General features: G+C 35.0%; 4 protein-coding genes and 1 pseudogene across 4 annotated transcripts; 3 read left to right on the plus strand and 2 right to left on the minus strand.

The window, feature by feature from the left end:
- Positions 1-3,897: 3,897 nt before the first annotated feature.
- Positions 3,898-4,509, plus strand: LOC144574640 (linoleate 9S-lipoxygenase 1 pseudogene; annotated as a pseudogene).
- Positions 4,510-5,500: 991 nt separating this feature from the next.
- On the minus strand, positions 5,501-6,332 carry LOC144574641 (germin-like protein 3-7). Its single transcript, XM_078324652.1, has one exon. The coding sequence runs from the start codon at positions 6,330-6,332 to the stop codon at positions 5,670-5,672; it is 663 nt and encodes a 220-aa protein (XP_078180778.1). The 3' UTR covers positions 5,501-5,669.
- Positions 5,522-25,327, minus strand: LOC144575078 (germin-like protein 3-7). Its single transcript, XM_078325198.1, has 2 exons — positions 24,516-25,327; positions 5,522-5,536 (listed from the first exon to the last, which is right to left on the minus strand). Exon 1 carries the CDS (start codon positions 25,306-25,308, stop codon positions 24,640-24,642), a length of 669 nt encoding a protein of 222 aa, XP_078181324.1. The 5' UTR covers positions 25,309-25,327; the 3' UTR covers positions 5,522-5,536; positions 24,516-24,639.
- LOC144575079 (germin-like protein 3-7) lies at positions 9,068-9,841 on the plus strand. The gene has a single exon (XM_078325199.1). The coding sequence runs from the start codon at positions 9,119-9,121 to the stop codon at positions 9,785-9,787; it is 669 nt and encodes a 222-aa protein (XP_078181325.1). The 5' UTR covers positions 9,068-9,118; the 3' UTR covers positions 9,788-9,841.
- LOC144575076 (putative linoleate 9S-lipoxygenase 4) lies at positions 13,448-16,817 on the plus strand. The gene is made up of 7 exons (XM_078325197.1): positions 13,448-13,684; positions 13,861-14,199; positions 14,275-14,360; positions 14,467-14,574; positions 14,882-15,189; positions 15,327-15,590; positions 15,886-16,817. Exons 1-7 carry the CDS (start codon positions 13,462-13,464, stop codon positions 16,652-16,654), a joined length of 2,097 nt encoding a protein of 698 aa, XP_078181323.1. The 5' UTR covers positions 13,448-13,461; the 3' UTR covers positions 16,655-16,817.
- Positions 25,328-25,786: the final 459 nt, after the last annotated feature.

Here is a 25,786-nt window from a genome sequence, read left to right on the forward strand (position 1 = left end):
TTCTATTGCGCCTCTCAGATACTCCGTTCATTGCTGGCGAACCAGGCATTGTGTACTGAGGGACAATTCCGCATTCATCTATGAACTGAGCAAAAGGCCCTCGACGTTGTTCACCTGATCCATCATATCTGCCATAGTATTCTCCACCACGGTCAGATCTGATAGCCTTAATGCGTTTGCTGAGTTGTAGCTCAACTTCCGCCTTGAAACTTTTGAACATGTCAAGGGCTTGAGCATTTTCTTTAATCAAATATACATAGCCATATCTCGAATGGTCGTCTATGAAAGAAATGAAATAACGATGTCCATTTCTTTTGGCCGTTGGAAACGGACCACAGATATCCGTATGTATCAATTCTAAGACTTCCGAACACTTTCTAGCTTGATATTTCCTTAAGTTGGTTTGTTTCCCTTTTATGCAATTTACACAATCATTAAGATCCGAGTAATCTAAGGGTTGGAGAATTTCATTTGACACAAGGCGTTTAATTCTTTTTATAGAAATGTGACCTAATCGCTTGTGCCATAATGTGGCTGAGTTCTCATTTGTTAATTTTCTTTTCCTTGTATCTGTTTGCAAAGCCTCAATGTACGAGCTATTTACATCCAATGTATATAGATTATCATAAACAGAAAGAAAACCAGAGCCAACACACTTTGAATCATGAAACAAATTAAATTTTCCATTACCAAAATTACAAGCAAAACCATGCTTGTCCAAAGATGATACAGAAATTAAATTTTGTCTAAAAGACGGAACAACAAAAGTTTCATGCAAATCCAAATAAAAGCCTGATTTTAATAATAATCTAAATACTCCAATAACTTGCACTTCCACCTTGCTACCATCGCCCACAAAAATGAATCTTTCATCATCATTTGGCTTCCGGTAACTTTGGCAGCCCTGCAAAGATACACTTATGTGAGTAGTTGCTCCTGAATCTATCCACCAAGTGTATCTAGATACAGAAATCAAATTAACTTATGTACAAACCAAAGCAAAAGATATACCTTTCTTAGCACGCCATGCGTGGTAAGCCTGACAGTATTTCTTCTTGTGTCCTGCTCCATTGCAGAAGAAGCAAACCGGCTCATCAGATTTTGCAACTGACTTGCCCTTATCCGGTTTGTTCTGCTGTGTAGAGATTGCAGCTTTAGTATCCTTAGACTTGTCCGGTTTCTTGCGCTTGACTCCACCCTTAGTCTTAGAGGTAGTAGCAACATAGATATTTTTAGTGTTATCCCGTTTCAGCCTCTCCTCTTCCTCCACACAGTGTGAAATCAGCTCATTTATTGTCCATTTATCCTTCTGACAATTGTAGCTGATTTTAAACTGTCCAAAGTGTGAGGAAAGAGAGATCAACGCTAGGTGCACCAGAAGATCATCAGAGATCTCCATCTTTAGTGCCCTAAGCTTAGAAACGACATTAGACATCTCCATGATGTACTCTCTAATGTTTCTTTTTTCCTTATATTTCATTGAGACTAGTTTTGTCAAGAGTATTCCTATTTCACCTTTCTCACTCTTGACAAATCTTTCCTCAATGTCCTTAAGGTAGAGTTTAGCGCTCAAAATGGACTCTGAAATAGCGCCCCGAAATACCTCTGGAATGGACCGTTTCATTATCATGAGACTCATGCGATTAGACCTGTCCCACTTTTATTTTTCCTTCTTTTGATCAGAAGTACTTGCATCCGTAATAGTGGGACAAGTTTCTCTAAATGCAAGGTCCAGATCCATAACACCAAGAACTATCATTAAGCTCTCCTTCCAATACTTGAAATTGGTCCCATTCAACATAGGCATATCCTTAAGACCTGTAGTAATGCTAGCTGATTCACAAAAAACACACCATAAACACGATTTAGTCTTAATTCTGAAATTTTAATTTATAAACTATTAATTCTAGTAAAGGCCATAATGCTCAAAAAATATTTGATAATTTTTCCTTATTGTCACAACGCATCCGAATTTCACAACCAGGTAAGTTCCTAGGTAAGTCAGGGATCACAAGGATTCGCTTCAAATTCCGACTTGCCTAGACAGAACTTGCCTTGACATTGTTACGTTCATAGTGTTGCAACTTGTCTTAATAAATCACCAAATATTTTATGAGTCTTAATATCATCATAAAACCAAAGTATCGGTTTCCATTAAGCGGCTACCTTTGGGTAACGGGTCAATTTCTTATGATACTTTGGCGCAATAATAAAGTATTGATAACCTAGAACATACCGAACAACATGCCTTCCTTTGGGCCGACAAGGTTGACATATGTGTAAAATTTTTGATCATCACTATAGTTTATTATTACTCACTTGCACAAATAATTTTTGTAACCATTACCTTCCTTTGGGCCGATAATGATTACATCCATTAATTGCACCTTAACTTCCTTCATAAAATGCATTTGAATTAACCTCATCAAAAGAGGTACCTTTGGGTACAATTAGGAATCAATTAATTCAAATCCAAATTACATATCCCTTTGCCTTTAAAAGAACAATAATTTATATCCTAATTATATAATCTAAATGTGCAATCAATCTAATGCAAAAGGAAAATTTTAATTGCTTGACAATAATTTACAGTTTCTAAAATTTGGCTTTACCAAAATAGCAGCGGAATACTTTAAAAAATGTCTTAACAGAATAGCTTTACTATGTTATAATCAAAAACATAAATTTTAACATAGTAATATACCACGATTAATTTGACCCGAATATAATTCCAAAACTTTGATAATAAACATTGAGTATAATTCAATTTTGGAAAGTTGGATTTAATAAAATATTAACCATGATATAATAAAATATTGACTATGATATAATCCGAATCTATTATAAATCCAAAATATGCCGAATCCAAAATATATGAATTGGTTAAACAAATAAATTATTATTTGTTCGGATCAATAAATTGTTTAAACAATACACGAATCATTAAAATATTTGTTCGGATCAAGTCAAAAATTTTGTTCGATTATTTTAGTAATCACAGTAGCAACAGAGAGGGTTGATTTCAAATTTGTATTTACCCATTTCAACACAGAGAATAGAAATACATAGCAAACAATTGAAAAACAATTGAAAAATCAACAATCAATTGCTTATTTTCTACATCAATTCTAAACAAATAATTCAAATTGGCATAGGAGTGGCTCTGATACCACTTGTTGATTTAACATAATTACTTTAATTCTATATGCCACTATTGATCTACCTATGCCAAAATGACCATCATGCAAAATTCATCAATTCTTAGGGAGCAGACGCAATACCTGACTCCATTAGCGTATTTATGCAAAGCTTCTCTCAAAAGTGGTTGATGAACTTGTAAGACAGCGGCAAGAAAAACTTCGAGCCGATGTAGAGGTTGAAGCGTCGACAGCTTTCTTAGTGGTAGGATAAAGCCTTCCAAAGCTACAAGACTGCCCTTGTGAGATCGTGTTCACAATTTCTTAATGATCTCACATCTCTATTCTTTAATAGAGAGAACTAGAGAAGACTACAGAATTGACTAGATGACGGCTAGAAAATTCTGCAACTTTTCGTATATTCTTGTACTTTGGGGACCAACCTATTTATAGAGATGTAGAGTCGGCATATTGCCAAACCCTAACCCTAACCCTAAACCAATTTTCAGCCACATGCCAACTTAAAAAACGTGCATCAAAAAATGTGCAACTGCATCAAAATCCGAGCAGCAGCTGAAAATTTGGTTTCCTTAATTGCAAATTTCAGAATCAGTCCATCAATGATTTGATTTTTGCCTAAATTGTTCTGCACATTTGTGAACCACATCCTAATGAATATATTGATTGTCTATTTCCTTATTTGATCACTTTAATTGACAATCATATATGACAGTAAACAATGCATAATTAGATTACATATATGCTCAATGTTGGCATTAAATCCAACGAGGTTGGCAATAAATCCAACAGGCCCAAGATGCAAACAGTCAAGGAATTAACCAAGACATGCACCACCATAATTTGGGTCGCCTCAGCTCTACATGCAGCCGTTAATTTTGGGCAGTACCCATATGCCGGATACCTCCCGAATCGCCCGACCGTTACTCGTAAACCAATGCCTAAACCAGGAACAGATGCATATGAAGAATTGAAGAAAAACCCTGATAAGGTCTTTTTGAAGACTATATCAAGTCAGTTACAAACTATATTAGTAATATCCTTGATCGAGATCTTGTCTCGGCATTCGTCAGATGAAGTCTACCTCGGACAACGCGACACACCAGAATGGACATCTGATGAGAAGGCACTGGATGCTTTTGACAGGTTTAGTGAGAGACTGATTGGAATAGAGGAGAAGATCAAGGGTTTGAATGCAGATCCAACTTTGAAGAACCGAAATGGACCCGTAAATTTTCCGTATACATTATTATACCCAAATACTTCCGATAAGAGTAGAACTGGCGGGTTGGTTCCAAAGGGAATCCCAAATAGTGTGTCCATATGAGAGGTAATTTGTGTTTTTATTTATTTTCTTTTTATTAGAGGTGGTTTTATATTTGTTTGTGGTGTTGGTAAATAAAGGTTTGCTATATATGCAACCCGGTTTATTCAATTTGATTGTTTATTGTTGTGAAAGCTTATTGTGTAATATTAAAATTGTATTAGTGAAATTATGAGATGATTTCTATTTTGTAGTATTCTATCGATCCTTGAAGAATCGAGGAGTCGAAAAAAAATAGATTATTCTATCGTACATGTCATCAATAGATTACAGTGAAAAGAAAAAAAAAATGACCATACTAATGATTTGTAGTATTCTAAGTAAAGATTTTTTTTCTTAATTAAGCGTCGGAAAAAGACTACTAGTAGTGTTCTGAATTTGCCTAAATAAGAAAACAACTGTGAAACAGACCTTCGGCTTGATTACTGGGCTTTGTCCATAAGCTGAAATTCGGATTCAAAATTAATCTAATATTGGGCAATGAATAAGCCCGTGTGTGAAACTGAAATATTGATCTCAGTAATCAACATTCAAGGCCGTATACAAGTACTGCAGTACATGCAGTACATGCAGTACATGCAGTCTGCTTAAACACTGGTCATATGCTAATGCTGGAGAATAGAAGTTCGAATTTTCAGTAATCGATAGTTGCCACAAAAATGGATGTTATGGAAGCAACGGAACGAAAAGATATTCCGCAATAAACTCATGCCTCCTACGTTACTAGCTGACAAGATCTTACAGGAGGGAAACCTTTGGATGCAATACCGTAAGGGTGCTGCAACTAAAACTGGAATAGAGTAGCTGTGGGAGAAATGCTGAAAATTTTGAAAATTTTAAATTAGAAATTGAAAGTGGCAGTATAGTCATTAGGTTTTGCTTCAAGTATTGAAGGGTGCGATGTCGATGTTGGATACTAAAATGTAATCAGTACTTAGTAGCTACTACTAAGTTTTTCAAAAAAAAAAAAAGATAGTTGCCACAAAAAATGTTTTGGCTAAAATACTAATTCACAAACAAACCCCAGTACGTACCAAGGGTGCTTTTATTCAATCAACTGTTATGTTTATATCCAACAATCATTTACACAATGAATATATAATCTATAACAAATAGCTCAATATTAATCAAGCGCTAGAATACACATGGAGCGGGGCAAATGATAATTAATTAATTTATTAGTTATAAGGTCAAGTTGCTTGTCCAAACTTGGACATCAGAAGCTGGATGACTGACGCGTCGACCTGGAAAGTCTTTGTGAGCACATCAATCGGAATTGCTGGTTTTGACCCGAACAAGGTTTGTGGAGCCAACACAACTCCTGGCAACTGGCTGTTAAAAGCGGTGATAGCCACCCCATTTTCTTTCCCAGTGTTGTACTGGAAATGAATGAGTCCTCGGGGGATAATGAAGCTCTCACCAGCCTTCACAACTTTCGAATAGAAAACATTTGTGGTGCTGATGAAACCAACAAGCATTTCTCCTTGAACAACGAATCCGATTTCAGAAGCACGGGGGTGGCTATGGAGCTGGTTGACACCACCTGGACCTAAGTCAACACGGTTCATGGAGAGACCAAGGGTGTTCAGGCCAGGAAAGCTCTGAACATTGCCTTGTGTCACATTGGATCCAAACATGTTATCTGTGTTTCCTGCGACAGCAAGTCCGCTGAAGAAGAAATCATTGGCGACAACATTAGAAGCTGGTTTGCAAGGGAAGCCGTTGACAGTGATGTTGGATTGTAAGTCAGCGACGCAAAAATCTTGAAGAGGGTCAGGGTCGGCACGGCACAAGGTGAAGATGAAGATGAAGACAGTGAGAGAAAGGAGCAACAGGGATCTTAAAGGGGCCATTGTTTTAGTTTGCTGGTAAGGTTTGGGATGAATGCTCTAGGTACGTGGCTGGTCCTTTTATAGGGAGTGATGTGAGGAATCGTTCAAAAACGATTGAAAAGTTAAGTGTTTGATTTGCTTAATCAAATAGGAAAATTAATTAAAGTCATGTAGTTGGTGATGACCAGTGTTCTAAATAGTGCGCTATAGCGTTTTTGGACCCAAAACGCTAAGCTATACAATTAAAACACGCTATTTGAGCTACAGACGCTATAGCGGTAATAGCGGTCCGCTATAGCGCATAGCGTGTAGCGCAAATAGCGCTCGCTATGCAACATGCTGTTTTTTTTTTCTTTTCAATTTATATGGGCTTTAAATAAAGGCTCAGATTGGATTTTAACCGTGATTTTTTTTTATAATTGACATACTAAGCTTTATATTAAATTATTAATTATTATTTTAATAAAAAAATTATTAATTATTAAATGAGATCAAATAAGGAAGCTAGCGCGCGCTATGCAACATGAGCTGTTTTTTTTTTTTTTTTTTTAATTTATATGAGCTTTAAATAAAGGCTCAAATTAAATATATTAAGATATTTCTTGAAGTAACAAAATGATACTTACTATATGGTAGTTTGAATATTTTGAATAGATTAAGATAATTAATTATGCCATGATGTCTAGGTTATTTTGAAATTTAAATAGAAAAAAGATAGATTATGTCATGATGCTAAATATATTTTGAATAGAAAAAGATCGATAGTTTATGATATTAGTAATACTATGGATATTTTGAGTCGCAATTTGGACTTTGTATTGGTTCAATATGAATACTATAATTTTTTAATCAATTTGATGTTATTTATTATTCTATGAGACTTATATAATGTTGATATTTAGTACAAATATATGATATAATTTTTATAAAAATAAAAAAACGCTATGTGGCATAGCTTTCGCTATAGCGACGCTAGTCGCTATAACTTTTTTTTTCGGCTTCCCGCTATGACGCGATAAACGCTATTTAGAACCTTGGTGATGACTAATTAACCAGAAGTCAACTTTTCAATTTCATACAAATTGGGAGCAGATAATCAATAAAATATTTTGAAGATTAAAAATATTAATTACATTGATGACAGATAACTTAGAAATCAATTATATCAATAGAAAATTAAGTAGAGATCAAGTAGTATTAATTAGTATATAATAAATCTTGTAATATAAAAATATTTTAGTGGTCCTGTGTAAATCCTGTAGCATATAAATAAGAGCCGTGTAAGATATTGAAATCATATCATAAATCAATAAGATTAGTATTTTTTTGTTCTCAAAATTCAACAAAACCGGTCTAAAATGATAAGATCAGTAGACTTAGTCCTTTGCTTAATCTGACTTTTTGCACTATGTTAGCTGTCCAAATTTACTTCCTTTTAGTCTGAACAAAACTAACAAGGAGCTTACCGGAGTTGAGGGTACACATTTTGACAAAGCAGTTTTTAATTTATACATAGCAAAGATAATAAAGTGAAAATTGTCCTGCTTTGTCTATCATGATCTCTGCATAAATTAAAAGCTGTCTTGTCAAAATTTGTACCAAAATTGAAGTTATCCAATTAGTAGGGGGTACATTTTTGGTCCATAAAATTTTTGACATAATCTTATTTTAACCGAATCTAAATTATTTGATTAAAATTCACACAAACCGCACGTTTAGATTTATGAAACGGTTTAGATTCGTACGATCCTAACTCGGTCTGTACAATTCTCAATACGGACATGACTCTGATAAAGTCCTTTGCACACAACCACATCCCAAACTATAGTTTGGAATACTATAACTACTGTGTGTATATTAAGCTCACCAAATGAGAGCGAAGAATTTCAATTCTCAATCCCGTAAATATTTTATTGGTTTAGTAAAAATTTTAAAAATGACAAACTCTACTTTTTAATTAAAAAATCTCTGCAAAACAATTCATGAATATAGATAAAAGAATTAAAATTTTTTGTATGGACAGTTCGAGGACAAAGATATCTAGGCTTTGATAAAGTTGGTGATTTTCAAAAGTGATTTGATGGACGAATATATATGGAAAGATTCCACAAATATCACTGAACATGAATTTGATCATCCCAGGTACCTGACTTAAGCAAATTATAAACGGACGGTCCAAATTAATTATTTTAACTTGGCACGAATCTCAAAACGGACTGCCTATAGTTTTTATAAGCACCAGATTGATTTCGGCCCAGTTGAGATTAATCTGGGCCGTCCATTGATAATTTGCTTGAGTCAGGTAGCTGGGAGGATACGAATTCACTAAACATTACCACATTATGAAAAAAAAAAAATCCACCCAACTAGTTTACCGTTTCCTTTTCTAATCCTAGTATGTAGGCGTAATATCTTCAATTCCAGAAAGCTTCGTACCTCTCCTCGTTACGCTAGCTCTGTTCCCACTAAAAGGAAGAGGTCTGGACTGATAACAATAAAATAAGACACTACAAAAAGTCAAAGATAAGGACTGAGTCTACTAATTATCTGCTCCAATTTTTTTTTATCGAAAGTCAGAAGTCGGCTTCTGGGGTTAATTAGTTATTACTTATTACCAACTACATTACTTTAATTACTTTTCCCGTTCTATTGAAGGATTCAAACACCAACTTTTCAATCGTTTTTGAACGATTCCTCGCATCACTCCCTATAAAAGAACCAACCACGTACCTAGCTAAAGCACTCATCACAATCCTTACAAGCACAATAATTAATTAAAACACACACAAAGAACACAAAAAGCAACAATGGCCCCATTAAGATCCATGTTGCTCCTTTCTCTCACTGTCTTCATCTTCACGTCATGCCGGGCCGACCCTGATCCTCTCCAAGATTTTTGTGTCGCTGACTTAAAATCCGACATCACTGTCAACGGTTTCCCTTGCAAACCGGCTTCTAATGTTGCCTCGGAGGATTTCTTCTTCAGCGGACTCGCTGTGGCAGGAAACACCAATAACATGTTTGGATCCAATATTACAGCAGGCAGTGTTCAGACCTTTCCTGGCTTGAATACGCTCGGTCTCTCCATGAACCGTGTTGACTTAGCTCCAGGTGGTGTCAACCCTCTCCATAGCCACCCCCGTGCTTCTGAAATTGGATTTGTTGTTCAAGGAGAAATGCTTGTTGGTTTCATCAGCACCGCAGATGTTTACTATTCGAAAGTTGTGAAGGCTGGTGAGAGCTTCATTATCCCCCGAGGACTCATTCATTTCCAGTACAACACCGGGAAAGAAAATGGGGTGGCTATCACGGCTTTTAACAGCCAGTTGCCGGGAGTTGTGTTGGCTCCGTTAACCTTGTTCGGGTCAAAACCATCAATTCCAATTGATGTTCTGACAAAGACGTTCCAGGTCGATGCGTCAGTCATCCAGCTTCTGATGTCCAAGTTTGGACAAGCAACTTCACCTTATAACTAATAAATTAATTAATTATCATTTGCCTCGCTCCATGTGTATTCTAGCGCTTCATTAATTTTGAGCTATTCGTTATAGATTATATATTCATTGTGTAAATGATTGTTGGATATTGCATACAGTTGATTGACTAAAAACACCCTTGGTACGTACCGGGGTTTGTTTAATTATGAATTAGTAATTTAACCAAAACTTATTTTGTGATAATTGTTGATTATTGATAAGTCAAACTTCTATTCCTCTGCTTAAGCATATGACCAATGATGGTTTAAGCAGACATCAGACTACATGCCCTGCAGTAGTGGTCTATATAAATTATAAAAATACGGTCTTGAATGTTGGTTACTGAGATCAAGATTTCATATATAGTTTCACATATGGACTTTATTGATACCCATTTCAGCTCATGGACAAAGCTCTGTCATCGAGTCAAATGTCGGTTTCGCAGTTGTTTTCTTATTTACCTGTTCGCACTTAATTAGCCTCCTTTACGTTTTAATCTGCGCTAATTTCTTGGTAATTTTTATTAATCCAACTACCTCCTCGCTTTAGAAAATAGTCTTCCTAAATACCACATTTACACATCTTCTGGCTCTTTTATAGACAACTTTACCGGTGCTACTTAATTAAGGAGTTTTCATTTTTTTTTTTTTTTTTTTTTATGTTCTTTCTTTCTCCTGCCTACACAGAAACCCACGTTCGGAAAATAACGCTTCTTCCTCCTCCTAACTTAAATCAATGGTCCTCTGGCAATGTTCTTGTAAATACAACACCATATAGGAAGATTTGCACCGTAATGCTCAATTTTTTTACATCCATTTTGATAAGTACTATTCTATTGCTTCTCTTTGCGAATTTTCTAACAGCATATCTCTTTAGTTTCTTAATTTCGTCTAAATTTTTTTATTTTTTTTAGTTTCTGTTTGTACTATTTTTGGCCAGAAATTTTATTTGTTAGTTTGTCGAACTTATTTTAATTATTATTTTTAATTATATCATGGAAATATTAATTTTTTAAATTTTGATTGTAAACCCTCAAGGAAAATCAGGGAAATTATTTTTAACAAATTTTGAAAATTAATTAACTAATAGGTTAATATGAGCCACTAATGTGAACTCAACTATTTTTCTACAAGATCACGTACTATTTTAATTGATGAGCTTGTATAGGAGTTTTACTGAATGAAGAGTAGAACTGGTATTTGAGTTTTACTGAACTCAAAGTATATATTTTAGCTTCTCTTTGTTTTGTTTTATTAAAAAAGGTCACAGTACAACTCAATATTTTTTAGATGCTATGTAGATCAAACATAATCTTTAAAATCTTGAACAATATGTATATATAATTCTCACAAACCTAAAATATCTAATGCGGAAGATGCAATTATAAACTTCTACTTTATGTATAAATAATTTCTTTGCGGAAGATGCAATCATAAACTTCAACTTTATGTATAAATAGTTTCTTCCCCTTAACACTTTATCTTAATGTTACAAATCTTTAAAATATAAATATTTGTGTGTATGTAATTACTTTTAATGAGCAGACATAAAACTTAATTATTTTATTTTTGTTTATCTTTAATCCGGTATATTTGATTGCAAATGAACAAATTAAATTTAGTTTGCTATTAACATTGGATAACCAAAAAAATTGTAACTCTCAATTAAATGGCACCTAGAGTTTCAAAATTTATTTTATGACCTTAAGACTAAAAATTCTCAAACATTTATATCCATTATTTAGACTACTTAATAATAATTAATCTAACATGTTATTCTCGAAAATTGGAGCTAAAAGATTTTGGATCTTCTGTAGCCCGGCTACTTGGTGCAAATAAATTCGTAACACGTAGTACTAATTACTACTAATTAAGTACACGGGTTCTAATAAAATAAAATTGCATAATGTAATTAATAAAATAAATTACAAAACCTGCGTCTTTTAGATATTTTTAATTAGCTTCTTTTATGAAATAAAATTAAACAACTGTAATTTATTGAGGGCTTCTAATTTTTTATTTTTTTAGTTCCTAAATGTCTTAAGGGATGAGTTACGCGTTTGACCTGAAATTAAGAGAAATGGAATTCATTTATGGTAAAAGTAGTAGTGGAATATCTCTTTTTTTCTGGACAGTATATATAGGTAACTGAGAAACTCAAACATTAATAAACCATATTAATAAATATTGTATTATCCAGTTAATTAGTAGGGTCCTTCCATAATTGATTTTTTTAATATATAGACCAACATATTTTGTACAGCCGATTTTTTCTATTTAAGACATAAAACAAAATTTGAAAACTACTCCACATTTTCTCTCAAAAAAAATTGAGATTTAGGAGAGCCGGAATTTAAAATTCAGGTGTATATAAATTTTCAGCTAGAAAAAAAAGGAGAATTAAAAAAATAAGAACTATTCAATAACCGCTATTTAAAATTTCAGCCTTTCAAGGAATACTTTTAGGTTCCAGTTTTTTTTTTTTTTAGATTACAAAACTAAAAAAAAAAATTAGGTCAAGAAATTAAATTCCGGTGCCCTCTTATTATAAGACTGGACAATCAAACGATGGTTTTATAAAAAGTTTGGTTGAATTTTTGAATTGCTTCGGTTTTTATATTTGGTTCGGTTTAGGATTTTCAAACCTGAAGGGGTCGTTCGGCAGCAAAGGATTAAGCCTCCTTAAGGCTTAATACGCTTTCTTTAGCTTCCTTAGCCGCTTAATCCTACCGAACACCGGTTCTTTAGCGCGGATTAAGAACACCTCCTTTAGCTTCATTTTACCCGGATCTTAATCCTCTGCCCGGACTTTAAAGCACCCACATCCCTTCCTTTAGCTTCCTTAACAAAACCCACGGATTAAGACAATCGAACATTGGTTCTTTAGCGCTCCTTAAGCTTTTAATCCTTCACTCTTAATCCTTTGTTGCTAAACGATCCCAAAAATATCGAACTAACCAAACCGACCGAACTGTGTGATTGGACAAGCGCATTAATACAACCTATTTTTAACAATATCTGATTTGAACGTACAGTCATTTGGGACTATATATAACTTTTAAAAAATTTGATGGCCCTTCTCTTTTTTTGAAAGCTACATGGCAAAGTACCATTGAACAGTTTGTGTGTCTCTCTGTGTGTGTACATATATCGAGTGGAGTTGGTTTATATTAAAATGTTTGTTTGTAGACTGTGGAACAAACGTTTTGATTTTTATATTTTTAAAATCTAAATAGTCGATCTAAACCGTTGAACATTCAATCTATAATAAAATGAGCTTGGAGACCAAATTTTAATTTTTTTTAAAAGTTTTTTACTATTTATTAAGTCAATTTTAAAATCATTATTTTCAATGATTCAATTTTTTCACTGTTTATTAAAATCAACAATTTAAAAACTCGCATAATAAATAATAAAAAAATTTCAAAAAAAATGTAAAGAAAACGATACATGATTAAAATAAAGAACAGTTTGTATTAAAATAAAGAAAACGATACATGGTTAAGTTTTTACATGGAAGAAAGAAGAAACAACTAAAAGCAAAAGGCAAACAAAAACGCTCAGCCTAAATCAATAAGCTGATCCTTATGGTTATTACTCGTAAATGAACTAAGATTTAATTAATCTATCTCAAAAAATATAGATCAATTTTCACAGACATGTCTACCGAGCAAAATGCCACAGCCATTGTTGCCATATAGACAGCAAGAGCTAATCAATCTCAGAGGTGATGATGTTATAGGCCCTCTAAAAGAGAGCGATCGGGTCTATGGCTATGCAGTCTACAATGACCTAGGTGACCCCGACAAGGGTGATGATCATGTGCGCACAACTCTCGGTGGGCCAGAGCACCCCTATCCTCGCCGTGGCCGTACCGGTCGCCCCCCAACCAAAACAGGTTTGCTCATAACATGCCACCTATCTTACCTTATTTAGACGGGATCAATGAAAAATCAAACTCATCACCCAAGCATGTCAGTATACCATGAACTGCCCATTACCGAGAGAAGAGAACTAAAATTGCAAAATATGAACCAATTTTATTTTTAGATTATAAACTAACTTGTCATGCAGATCCAAAATGCGAAAGCAAACAACCTGTACTGCATAGCCTAGACATATATGTGCCACGCGACGAACGATTTGGCCATCTGAAGTTGTCCGATTTCCTTGCATATAACTTAAAATTAATTGGTCAATCTATCTTCCCTACACTCAGTGCGATCTTTGACCTGACACCAAATGAGTTCGATTCGTTTAATGATACCTTCGACCTTTATGATGGGGGGTTATCCCTGCCTCACCCGCATATGCTAGAGAAAATGCGCCAGAGTATTCCATTTGAACTCTTCAAGGAAACGTTTCGAAGTGAGGGACATGCCTTTCGACTTCCGACTCCGCATGTGCTCAAAGGTACACAAGGGTAAATGAACAGAGGAGCTTCAATCTTTTTTAAGAAATAATTCTAATCAATTGATGAATGAACAGAGGATAAATTTGCTTGGAGGTCAGACGAAGAATTTGGGCGTGAAATGATTGCTGGCGTGAACCCGGTCATCATTAGACGTCTCGAGGTACATCATTCTTATTCATATGTAGCAGTTTTTCTCTAAATGAATCTATAAAATTTTAACTAATATAGTACTGTGAAAATAAGTCAAAACTTCATGATCTACACAGGAATTCCCCCCAACTAGCAACCTTGATCCAACAGTATACGGAAACCAGACGAGCACAATTAAGGAGGAGCACATTCTAAATAACCTTGATGGATTTACAGTGCTTAAGGTAAATAAATTAATAGAAGAGAGCCGAGCAATTTTAATTTTTTTCGGGCATGCAATAGATGCACGGCGTCTTTAAGATTAATTCAATAAATAGTTCGGGTCTCATTCTACCAGGTCAACCTGACTGGATTTGAGTTAGAGGGATATACTACCATTATTATAAGTACAAAACCAATAATTTTCTTTATGAATGTTAATTTTTGGTATATGATAAATTTCTTTTCTCGTACATGTAATTTGTTTTTATTTTTATTTTTATTTTTGGGTCTTTGCAACTTATTTATTGCCTTATGGGTGTTCTTTGACAGGCACTAAAGGAGAATAAGTTATACATACTCGACTATCATGATGCCATCATGCCTTACCTACCAAATATAAATGCATTGAAAGGAACATTTATCTATGCCACCAGAACACTCTTGTTCCTGAAAGATGATGGCACAATCAAACCGCTTGCTATCGAGCTAAGCCTACCGCACTCCGATGGGTTGGAACATGGTGCAGTAAGCAAGGTGTACACACCAGCATCAGAGGGAGTTGACGGATCTATTTGGCAGTTGGCCAAGGCCTATGTGGCAGCCAATGACTCTGGATATCACCAACTTATGAGCCATTGGTGTGTTTTTAAGTTCATGTTTTTTCAGTGATTACAATTACAATTTATTAATTTCATCATGACTTGGATTTACTATTAGATTTAATTAGAAACATATTACACTTAAAATAATCATGTTCAAAAAAAAAAAAATTTAGGCTCAAGACCCATGCGGTGATAGAACCATTCATCATAGCCACAAATAGACAGTTGAGCGTCACTCATCCAATACACAAGCTCATGAGCCCACATTACCGTGACACAATGAACATCAATGCATTGGCACGCCAAGCCCTTATCAGTGCCGGTGGCATAGTCGAAAATTCTGTTTTTCGTCAGAAATATGCCCTCGCCATGTCGTCTGATGTATATAAGAGTTGGAAATTCACAGAGCAAGGCCTACCAGCTGATCTCATCAAGAGGTATGACATATGAAACCACTTTTAACATTACAAAGAAATACAACACCTAAGTTTAATAGAAATACATTCATAAATTTCTAAACTTCTTTATTTGAAACAATGATTTTATACAATTTTATTAACTAAATTGGGAATTAGTAAGGTTTTATAACTTGACAATTTTGATTGACATATATCAGTCGGCTATTATGAGAAGTTGAGAACGTGAATCCTATTGATCTAAATGACAACTATACAAATTAAACTTGTGTAAGATTGTATAATAACACAAATCCCAATGATATGTCTTTTGTAGAGGAGTTGCGGTTGAAGACCCTTCAAGCCCTTACAAGCTTCGCTTACTAATCAAGGACTATCCATATGCTGTTGATGGTCTTGCTGTATGGTCCGCGATTGAATCGTGGGTCAATGAGTACTGCTTTCTCTACTATCCGAGTGACTCGGCGGTGAAATCCGATACAAAGCTCCAAGCTTGGTGGAAGGAGATTCGTGAGGTTGGGCATGGCGACAAAAAAGACGAGGAATGGTGGCCCAAGATGCAAACAGTCGAGGAATTAACCAAGACATGCACCACCATAATTTGGGTCGCCTCAGCTCTACATGCAGCTGTTAATTTTGGGCAGTACCCATATGCCAGATACCTCCTGAATCGCCCAACCGTTACTCGTAAACCAATGCCTGAACCAGGAACAGATGCATATGAAGAATTGAAGAAAAACCCTGATAAGGTCTTTTTGAAGACTATATCAAGTCAGTTACAAACTATATTAGTAATATCCTTGATCGAGATCTTGTCTCGGCATTCGTCAGATGAAGTCTACCTCGGACAACGCGACACACCAGAATGGACATCTGATGAGAAGGCACTGGATGCTTTTGACAAGTTTAGTGAGAGACTGATTGGAATAGAGGAGAAGATCAAGGGTTTGAATGCAGATCCAACTTTGAAGAACCGAAATGGACCCGTAAATTTTCCGTGTACATTATTATACCCAAATACTTCCGATAAGAGTAAAACTGGCGGGTTGGTTCCAAAGGGAATCCCAAATAGTGTGTCCATATGAGAGGTAATTTGTGTTTTTATTTATTTTCTTTTTATTAGTGGTTGTTTTATATTTGTTTGTGGTGTTGGTAAATAAAGGTTTGCTATATATGCAACCCGGTTTATTCAATTTGATTGTTTATTGCTGTGAAAGCTTATTGTGTAATTAAATTGGTATTAGTGAAATTCTGAGATAAAAAATAGATTATTCTATCGTACATGTCATCTGTTGAGTAAATAGTCTAAGAAACAATTTATTATAGTTCAAGGGTATATATGAAAAATGTATAAATTAGAAATAGACATCCTACTGTAGATAAAAGATAGATAGGTACTAACGGTCATATTGACCTTAGTATATATATACTTACACAGTCACTGTACGTAAGAGTTAGAAAAATACACAACTTTTCAAATATACAAATTTTCTTGTCTCTTCAGCTTACATTTCTAAAAAATAACATGGTAACAGCAAAGAGTAGATGGCTCAAGAAGGGCAACACGAGGCTACCAACAAATCCTCAAAGCTCACAAATACATTACTCAATGGAGAAAACTACCTTACATGGGCAAAGGCTGCAGCGCGAGCGCTCAGCGGTCGAGAGATGCGTGAATACATCACGGGAGACAACAAAGTGCCCGAAGTGGCAAACCCGCTCTCGCTGACCGAAGCGGAAAAAAAGCCAATGCGGAAATGGTGAACTCAAAACGATAAAATTATAACTTGGCTCACAAATTCTATGGAGTCATCCATTGCTGAGCTATTTCTTCTCCCCGACACAGCCTTCGAGCTATGGGAAGCCGTGAAAGCCATGTACGGCCAAGAAAATAACTACTCTCGGATTTATCAACTCAAACTAGAAATTCAACAAGAAAAACAAGGTACAAGAAAACACGTAGAGTACCTTGGTACTCTTCAAAAGAAAAAAATGAGCTCCGATTGTACTGGCCGGCAACCACCGACTTGGCAATAATAAAAAAACGAGAAGAAGAAGATATTTTTTAGTACCTTGCGGGATTAAACCCGAGCTATGAAGCCGTAAGGGCTTAGATTATGAACATCATACCTCTTCCCTCTTACTCCCAAATCAAAAATATGATTCAACAAGAAGAAAGTCGAAGAGAGGCAATGGGAGGCCCGCAACTCACAGTCGAAGAAGGACACGAGACCCATGGCTTTGCAGCAGCGAAAAAAATCAAAATTTCCCAAATCAGGTCAAAACCCTAGATCTCAAATTCTCCCAAATCAAAACGAAATCAAGAGATGCACGGGGTGTAAAAAGGAGGGGCACACCCATGAAAATTGCTGGTTCCTTCATCCCCATCTGAAACCAAAACACTTGAAAAATCAAGGCTCTGTTGGAGGAGGAAAAGGGGATCGGAATGAAGGCAGGGAAAGAAATGAAGTGGGGCGTGTGTATTTCGCTGAACAAAAAAACTCTGCCGAACCAAAGCTGCTAGCTTTTGCACCTGATCTGACTAATTACATTAGTGGGCCTGTGGCTACGAATGGGCCTTCAACAATAAACACATCAGGTGCTACCTTTTTCGCTGGCGGGTCAGGAACTGGCCGAAACAGGTCAGTTGATGGTTGTTTCGCTGGCGGGTCAGGGGCTGGCCGAAACGGGTCAGTAGATGCAGCAGATCAACTGCAGTCACTTGTTGGGGTTTACGGTGCTGTAACCAAAACCCGTTTAGGCTTAAGCTGCGGAATGACAGTAGAACAAAAATTTCTACAGCCAACTTAAGCTCAGGATTAAACGGGGTATGTCAGGAAACTTTCCAAGGCGGTTCACCTTCAGTATTCCTTTGGCATCAAAACCCAATTTAATCCTTTTTACAGATCTACTCCATGATTGATTTCTAAAACTTTAATCTACTTACCAATTAAATAGATTAATATAGCATATTTATACCTTGTTTCCAAATCACAATTGAAATGTAGACCGAGCGAGTAGAGCCTCACCAAGGAAGGAATCGACTCGGAGTATCACACGTGTGATACCTCTATCGGTTATCCACCAGGACTAACCGGAGAGCGGTTTATTTCTTCTGCCAGAAATACCGTAAACCGCGGAATTATGCAAAAACACTATTCACGGGAAAAAAGACGAAAACCCGTAAACACGAATTTTCGGTTGCTCAGTTTCATCAATATGCAAAACTGACATACCGCGAAATTTGGTAAAACACTATTCATCGATCCCGTAAATATATTTCACAACAACCCGCAAGATTATACGTCAACTACATATAACTTTCTTTTCTCAACCGAAACACTATTTGGGAGAGAAACCGAGAAAGAGAAAAAATACCGATTCGATTCTGCATGAAACCCTAAACCCTAAACCCCTATTTATAGGGTTTAGTCATTTTTCTCTCTACCCCTCCACCCCTATTTATAGGGTTTAGGGTCGGTTGCCAAAAGACCAAAATTCCCTCCAAGTTCGGCCTATTTACAAGATATGCCATTGAATGGATAAGGATGACATGTCATGTGGATAAGATCGATGACGTGTTATCTGGATAGGATCGATGACATGTCATGCGGATAAGGACGAATCTGAAAAGACCCGAATGCCCTCAGCCCGAATACAAATAATATTCGTATAATTATTCTGAACAATTATATATATTTTTCTTGCAGTTGTTTTTTCGGTAATTTATACAACGTGTCCTGCACATTTATAAATTAACCGGTTAACTTTTATACAACGTGTCACACACGTTTATAAATTAACCAATGTTTTTGCTTGTTATTTTTACATAACATTTATAATTTAATTATAACACGTATAATTAATTATAACCATCTTACTGATCATAACCAATTTATAATCAATCACAATAAGATTATCTGATTAACTCCTATATGGTGTGACCCAATAGGATCTGTGTTATGTTGGTAAATCGAGTTAAAACTATTTTAACTTCTATAATCATGAGCGGCATCTGGCAACACATCATGACCATCCAATTACACAGATGATGCTGTACTGTACAATATCACGATCCAGTAAACAATTTACTTATGTCTGTTCTTCTGTCTCATAGCTATCAGATCAGTTTCAAGGTAGTGTGTCATCCTTGCTAACTGTATCTTTTCTTGATCTTGAGTAGATTATCAAATATAATTACTCTTGTAATTATACTGCATGCATATAATCTAACTCTACCAAGGGGCCCAGTGATGCTATAGCTCGTATAGAGATACGAGGGACAAATAGTATTCTTGGTAAACTATCACTTCCTCAGCTAAGCTATACATATGGAAAAGCTACCGTTATGACTGCTTTTTACGGACAGCGATGGATAACAATCACACATACATATTTTTCAGTGGGAACGATAAATACCTCATACTGTAGAACGTGACACTGAATGAAAACATAAATGACACGAACACAATTCTATTTAATGTTTCATTCGGGGTCTGTCAAATATCATGTTCCTGGAACATATATCTATGTGATTAAAATGACAACTCCTTGTCTATGGTCTGTAAAACTTGACCATCATTTAATTCACATACTAACCTTACAGCGGTAATTAGTATTCCTGCTAATTACCTTGGTCAGTGACCTTTTAAGAGTATATATCATCTATATTATGGAGTTTCACAATTTCAGTCATGAACTCGAAATGATCCATAAATAAAATAATACTCAAGGCAACAAAATGATATTAATCATCCAATTCATGAACAAAGCTTTTATATATAATCAATTATCTTATTATTGACTTCTAAATTATTACACTAACATCACTAATTCAGCAGGTGTCTGTGCTGCTGACTCAACAAAACCAGTTCAAATTTTCTGGTATCTCTTCATACTCAAAGAATTTAAATTTGTTAGATAAAATAATTATTGATAGTGGTGCTACAGACCATATGTTTGGCAATTAAGCACTTTTAAAAAATTTAGATATGACCAATTTGTCTTGGTAGCAAATGGTATGAAGGCTAAAATAAATGACATAGGTGAAACTATATTTTGTAACAAAAAAATATTTAATGTGCTATACCTAGATACGTTTCCTATAAACTTACTTTCGGTTCAAAAATTAACACAAGAATTAAATTGCGACGTGATTTTTTCTTGTAAAAATGTTGTATTTCAGGACCGGGAAACCGGGACGAAGATTGGTGAAGGTTTTCTTAAAAACGGACACTACTTTTTGAATAAAAAAAATATGTTTGTGCTTCCGCTAAATCCGTAGATGTCGGACTATGGCATAGAAGATTTGGGCATCCCTCCGATAAGATTTTAAATTATATTTTGGATTGTAAAAATTTAAATTATGTCAATTGTGAAGTTTGTAAATTGGCCAAACAAACCAAACTTCCTTTTTCTCATTCCAATAGTAAAAGTGAAGCTATGTTTGATTTAATTCATTCGGATGTATGGGGACTGGCCCCAATTGATTCATACAATGGATTTAAATATTTTGTAACTTTTATTGATGATTTTTCAAGAACCACTTGGTTATATTTACTCAAATAAAAAAAATGAAGTGTTTAGTTGCTTCAAAGAATTTTTTTTGTCTTATAGAAAATCAATTTAATGCTAAACTAAAAATATTTAGGTCGGATAACGGAACGGAATTTGTAAACAAAAATTTTGAAACTTTTTTTTAAAGAAAAATGGATTATACACCAAACCACTTGCATTAATACACCCGAACAAAACGGAGTGTCGGAAAGAAAAAATAGACATTTGTTGGAAATGACAAAAACATTGATGTTTCAAAGCAATGTTCCTAAAATATATTGGTCGGATGCCATACTTTGCGCCACCCATCTAATTAATAAATTACCAAGTTCAAGGATAGAAAATGAAATTCCATTAGAAATTCTTTACCAACAAAAAAATCACCTTTGATCATTTAAAAATATTTGGGTGTACAAGTTTTGTACATATTAAAAGGAAAGATAAACTAGATTTTGTATCAACAAAAACTATTTTCTTAGGGTATTCACCATTTAAAAAAGGGTACAAATGCTATGATCCTATTAACAAAAAATTATTTATTTCTAGAAATGTTGTATTTTTTTTAAAATGAGCCATATTTTAAAAAATTAGGAGAGATTCAAGAGCCTAATCAAACCCAAATTGAAAGCATAAATTCGGTAACACCCTATATTGCACAAAATAATTTAGAAGAAAATGAAACAAGTGACATTGAATAAGAAATGAATGACAACAATGATGACATAAATGAGACCGAATGAGTGAATAATTCGGGACTTAGACGAACAACTAAAGTGTCACAACCATCAACTAGACTTAGAGACTATGTTACTTATGCCGTACAATATCCTATACAAAACTTAATTTCATATAATTTTTTTTTGCCTTCATACCAAGCTTTTCTTACTACCATAGAAAAATAAATATAACCAAAAAATTACCAAGAGGCCATTCAAAATCCAACTTGGAATAAAGCGATGAAAGAAGAGCTAAAAGCTCTAGAAAAAAAATGAAACATGGATAATAGTTCCATTACCAAAAAATAAAAAACCCGTTGGGTGCAAAAATTAAATATAATAGTAATGGTACCATAGAACGGTATAAGGCACGATTAGTAGCCAAAGGATTTACACAAACATATGGCATAGACTATAATGAAACATTTGCACCGGTTGCAAAAATGAATACCGTTAGGGTGTTATTTTCCATTGCCGTAAACAATGGATGGAATTTATATCAAATGAACGTTAAAAATGGATTTCTTCAAGGAACACTTGAGGAAGAAGTTTATATGACCCTTCCACCGGGTCATGTAAAAGAAAAAAAAGCTAATCTTGCTTGTAGGTTAAAAAAATCAATTTACGGACTTAAGCAATCTCCAAGAGCATGGTATGACAAATTATCTCAATATTTAATTTCTTGCAATTTTAATATTAGCAATGCCGACCACTCTTTGTTTACCAAAAATGAAGGAAAAAATATAACCCTTGTGTTAGTATACGTAGATGATTTAATAATTACCAGAAATAATTTAGAAGTAATTAAAAAAATCAAATCCCAATTAAAAGAAAATTTTGACATTAAAGATTTAGGATATTTAAAATATTTTCTAGGAATAGAAGTAGCATTTTCAAACAAAGGCCTATTAATCTCACAAAGAAAGTATACCTTGGATTTATTAAAGGAAACTGGTAAATTAGGTTGTAAACCGGCCTCTACACCAACAGATAATAAATATAAATTAAATACCAAGGATGGTGAACCCTTAGAAAATAAAAATCAATTTCAAAGACTTGTAGGAAAATTGATTTACCTCACGGTAACCCGTCCGGATATTTCTTTTTTCGTAAGCCAAATTAGTAAATTTATGCATTCACCAAGAACACCACATTTAGAGGCCATAAATAGAGTTCTAAGATATTTAAAAGAAAATCCCGGAAAGGACATATGGATGAAGAATAATAATTCTAATGCAATATGTGGCTATTCCGATGCAGATTGGGCCGGTAGCTTTGATAGAAAATCCACCACCGTTTTTTGCACATTTGTAGGCGAAAATTTAGTAACATGGAAAAGCAAGAAGCAAAATGTTGTGGCACGATCAAGCGCGGAAGCGGAGTATCGAGCCATGGCATCAACCGCGACTGAATTGATATGGCTCAAGCAATTGCTTAAAGACATGGGAATTAATGTTGATCAACCCATGAAAATGTATTGTGACAACAACTCTGCACGTCACATTGCTCAAAATTCCGTATTTCATGAACGGACCAAACACATAGAAGTTGATTGTCACTTTATTAGAGAGAAGGTCCAAGCCAAGGAAATAGAAACACCGTTTGTTCGAAGTGAAGATCAACTAGCGGATGTGTTTACGAAAGGATTGGACCCAAAGCCGTTTGAAGAAATCACAAGCAAGCTAGGATTATTCGATATTTACAATCCTAGCTTGAGGGGTGTTGAGTAAATAGTCTAAGAAACAATTTATTATAGTTCAAGGGTATATATGAAAAATGTATAAATTAGAAATAGGCATCCTATTGTAGATAAAAGATAGATAGGTACTAACGGTCATATTTACCTTAGTATATATCAAGGTTCTAAATAGCGATTATAGCGGCATAGCGGGGAGACAAAAAAAAAGCTATTGCGAATAGCGTAGCTATAGCGGAAGCTATCACACATAGCGATTTTCCCTTTTCAAACTGTATATTCTATATTTCTACTAATTATCAACATAATCAATATTAAAGAATTGATGTAACAACTAAATGACAACTAATCTAAGTCTATACTTTTTATTAATTATGCAAATAAGCTGAAATTCGTATTCAAAATTAATCGAATATTGGGACATGAATAAGCCCGTGTGTGAAACTGTGAAATATTGATCTCAGTAATCAACATTCAAGGCCGTATACAAGTACTGCAGTACATGCAGTCTGCTTAAACACTGGTCATATGCTAATGCTGGAGAATAGAAGTTCGAATTTTCAGTAATCGATAGTTGCCACAAAAATGGATGTTATGGAAGCAACGGAACGAGAAGATATTCCGCAATAAACTCATGCCTCCTACGTTGCTAGCTAACAAGATCTTACAGGAGGGAAACCTTTGGATGCAATACCGTAAGGGTGCTGCAACTAAAACTGGAATAGGGTAGCTGTGGGAGAAATGCTGAAAATTTTGAAAAATTTAAATTAGAAATTGAAAGTGGCAGTATAGTCATTAGGTTTTGCTTCAAGTATTGAAGGGTGCGATGTCGATGTTGGATACTAAAATGTAATCAGTACTTGGTAGCTACTACCAAGTTTTTTTAAAAAAAAAAGATAGTTGGCACAAAAAATGTTTTGGCTAAAATACTAATTCACAAACAAACCCCAGTACGTACCAAGGGTGCTTTTATTCAACGAACTATTATGTTTACATCCAACAATCATTTACACAATGAATATATAATCTATAACGAATAGCTCAAAATTAATCAAGCGCTAGAATACACATGGAGCGAGGCAAATGATAATTAATTAATTTATTAGTTATAAGGTGAAGTTGCTTGTCCAAACTTGGACATCAGAAGCTGGATGACTGACGCGTCGACCTGGAAAGTCTTTGTGAGCACATCAATCGGAATTGCTGGTTTTGACCCGAACAAGGTTTGTGGAGCCAACACAACTCCTGGCAACTGGCTGTTAAAAGCGGTGATAGCCACCCCATTTTCTTTCCCAGTGTTGTACTGGAAATGAATGAGTCCTCGGGGGATAATGAAGCTCTCACCAGCCTTCACGACTTTCGAATAGAAAACATTTGCGGTGCTGATGAAACCAACAAGCATTTCTCCTTGAACAACGAATCCAATTTCGGAAGCACGGGGGTGGCTATGGAGAGGGTTGACACCACCTGGAGCTAAGTCAACACGGTTCATGGAGAGACCGAGCGTATTCAAGCAAGGAAAGGTCTGAACACTGCCTGCTGTAATATTGGATCCAAACATGTTATTGGTGTTTCCTGCCACAGCGAGTCCGCTGAAGAAGAAATCCTTGGAGGCAACATTAGAAGCCGGTTTGCAAGGGAAACCGTTGACAGTGATGTCGGATTGTAAGTCAGCGACGCAAAAATCTTGAAGAGGATCAGGGTCGGCACGGCACGAGGTGAAGATGAAGACAGTGAGAGAAAGGAGCAACACGGATCTTAAAGGGGCCATTGTTTTAGTTTGCTGGTAAGGTTTGGGATGAGTGCTCTAGGTACGTGGGTAGTCCTTTTATAGGGAGTGATGCGAGGAATCGTTCAAAAATGATTGAAAAGTTAAGTGTTTGATTTGCTTAATCAAATAGGAAAATTAATTAAAGTCATGTAGTTGGTGATGACTAATTAACCAGAAGTCAATTTTTCAATTTCATACAAATTGGGAGCAGATAATCAATAAAATATTTTGAAGATTAAAAATATTAATTACATTGATGACAGATAAATTAGAAATCAATTATATCAATAGAAAATTAAGTAGAGATCAAGTAGTATTAATTAGTATATAATAAATCTTGTAATATAAAAATATTTTAGTGGTCCTGTGTAAATCCTGTAGCATATAAATAAGAGCCGTGTAAGATATTGAAATCATATCATAAATCAATAAGATTAGTATTTTTTGTTCTCAAAATTCAACAAATTAAACCGATCTA

The sequence above is a fragment of the Carex rostrata genome, chromosome 23 (assembly GCF_964058835.1).
Source record: "Carex rostrata chromosome 23, lpCarRost1.2, whole genome shotgun sequence".
Taxonomy (NCBI): Eukaryota; Viridiplantae; Streptophyta; class Magnoliopsida; order Poales; family Cyperaceae; genus Carex; species Carex rostrata.

What these genes read in the sequence shown, in the direction of transcription:
- LOC144574641 (XM_078324652.1), bottom strand. Translation starts at nt 6,332, where the DNA reads ATGGCCCCTTTAAGATCCCTGTTGCTCCTTTCTCTCACTGTCTTCATC.
- LOC144575078 (XM_078325198.1), bottom strand. Translation starts at nt 25,308, where the DNA reads ATGGCCCCTTTAAGATCCGTGTTGCTCCTTTCTCTCACTGTCTTCATC.
- LOC144575079 (XM_078325199.1), top strand. Translation starts at nt 9,119, where the DNA reads ATGGCCCCATTAAGATCCATGTTGCTCCTTTCTCTCACTGTCTTCATC.
- LOC144575076 (XM_078325197.1), top strand. Translation starts at nt 13,462, where the DNA reads ATGCCACAGCCATTGTTGCCATATAGACAGCAAGAGCTAATCAATCTC. An exon ending in TCGCCCCCCAACCAAAACAG is followed by an intron (nt 13,685 to 13,860) that starts GTTTGCTCATAA and finishes CTTGTCATGCAG; the next exon opens with ATCCAAAATGCGAAAGCAAA. An exon ending in CCAGCTGATCTCATCAAGAG is followed by an intron (nt 15,591 to 15,885) that starts GTATGACATATG and finishes TGTCTTTTGTAG; the next exon opens with AGGAGTTGCGGTTGAAGACC.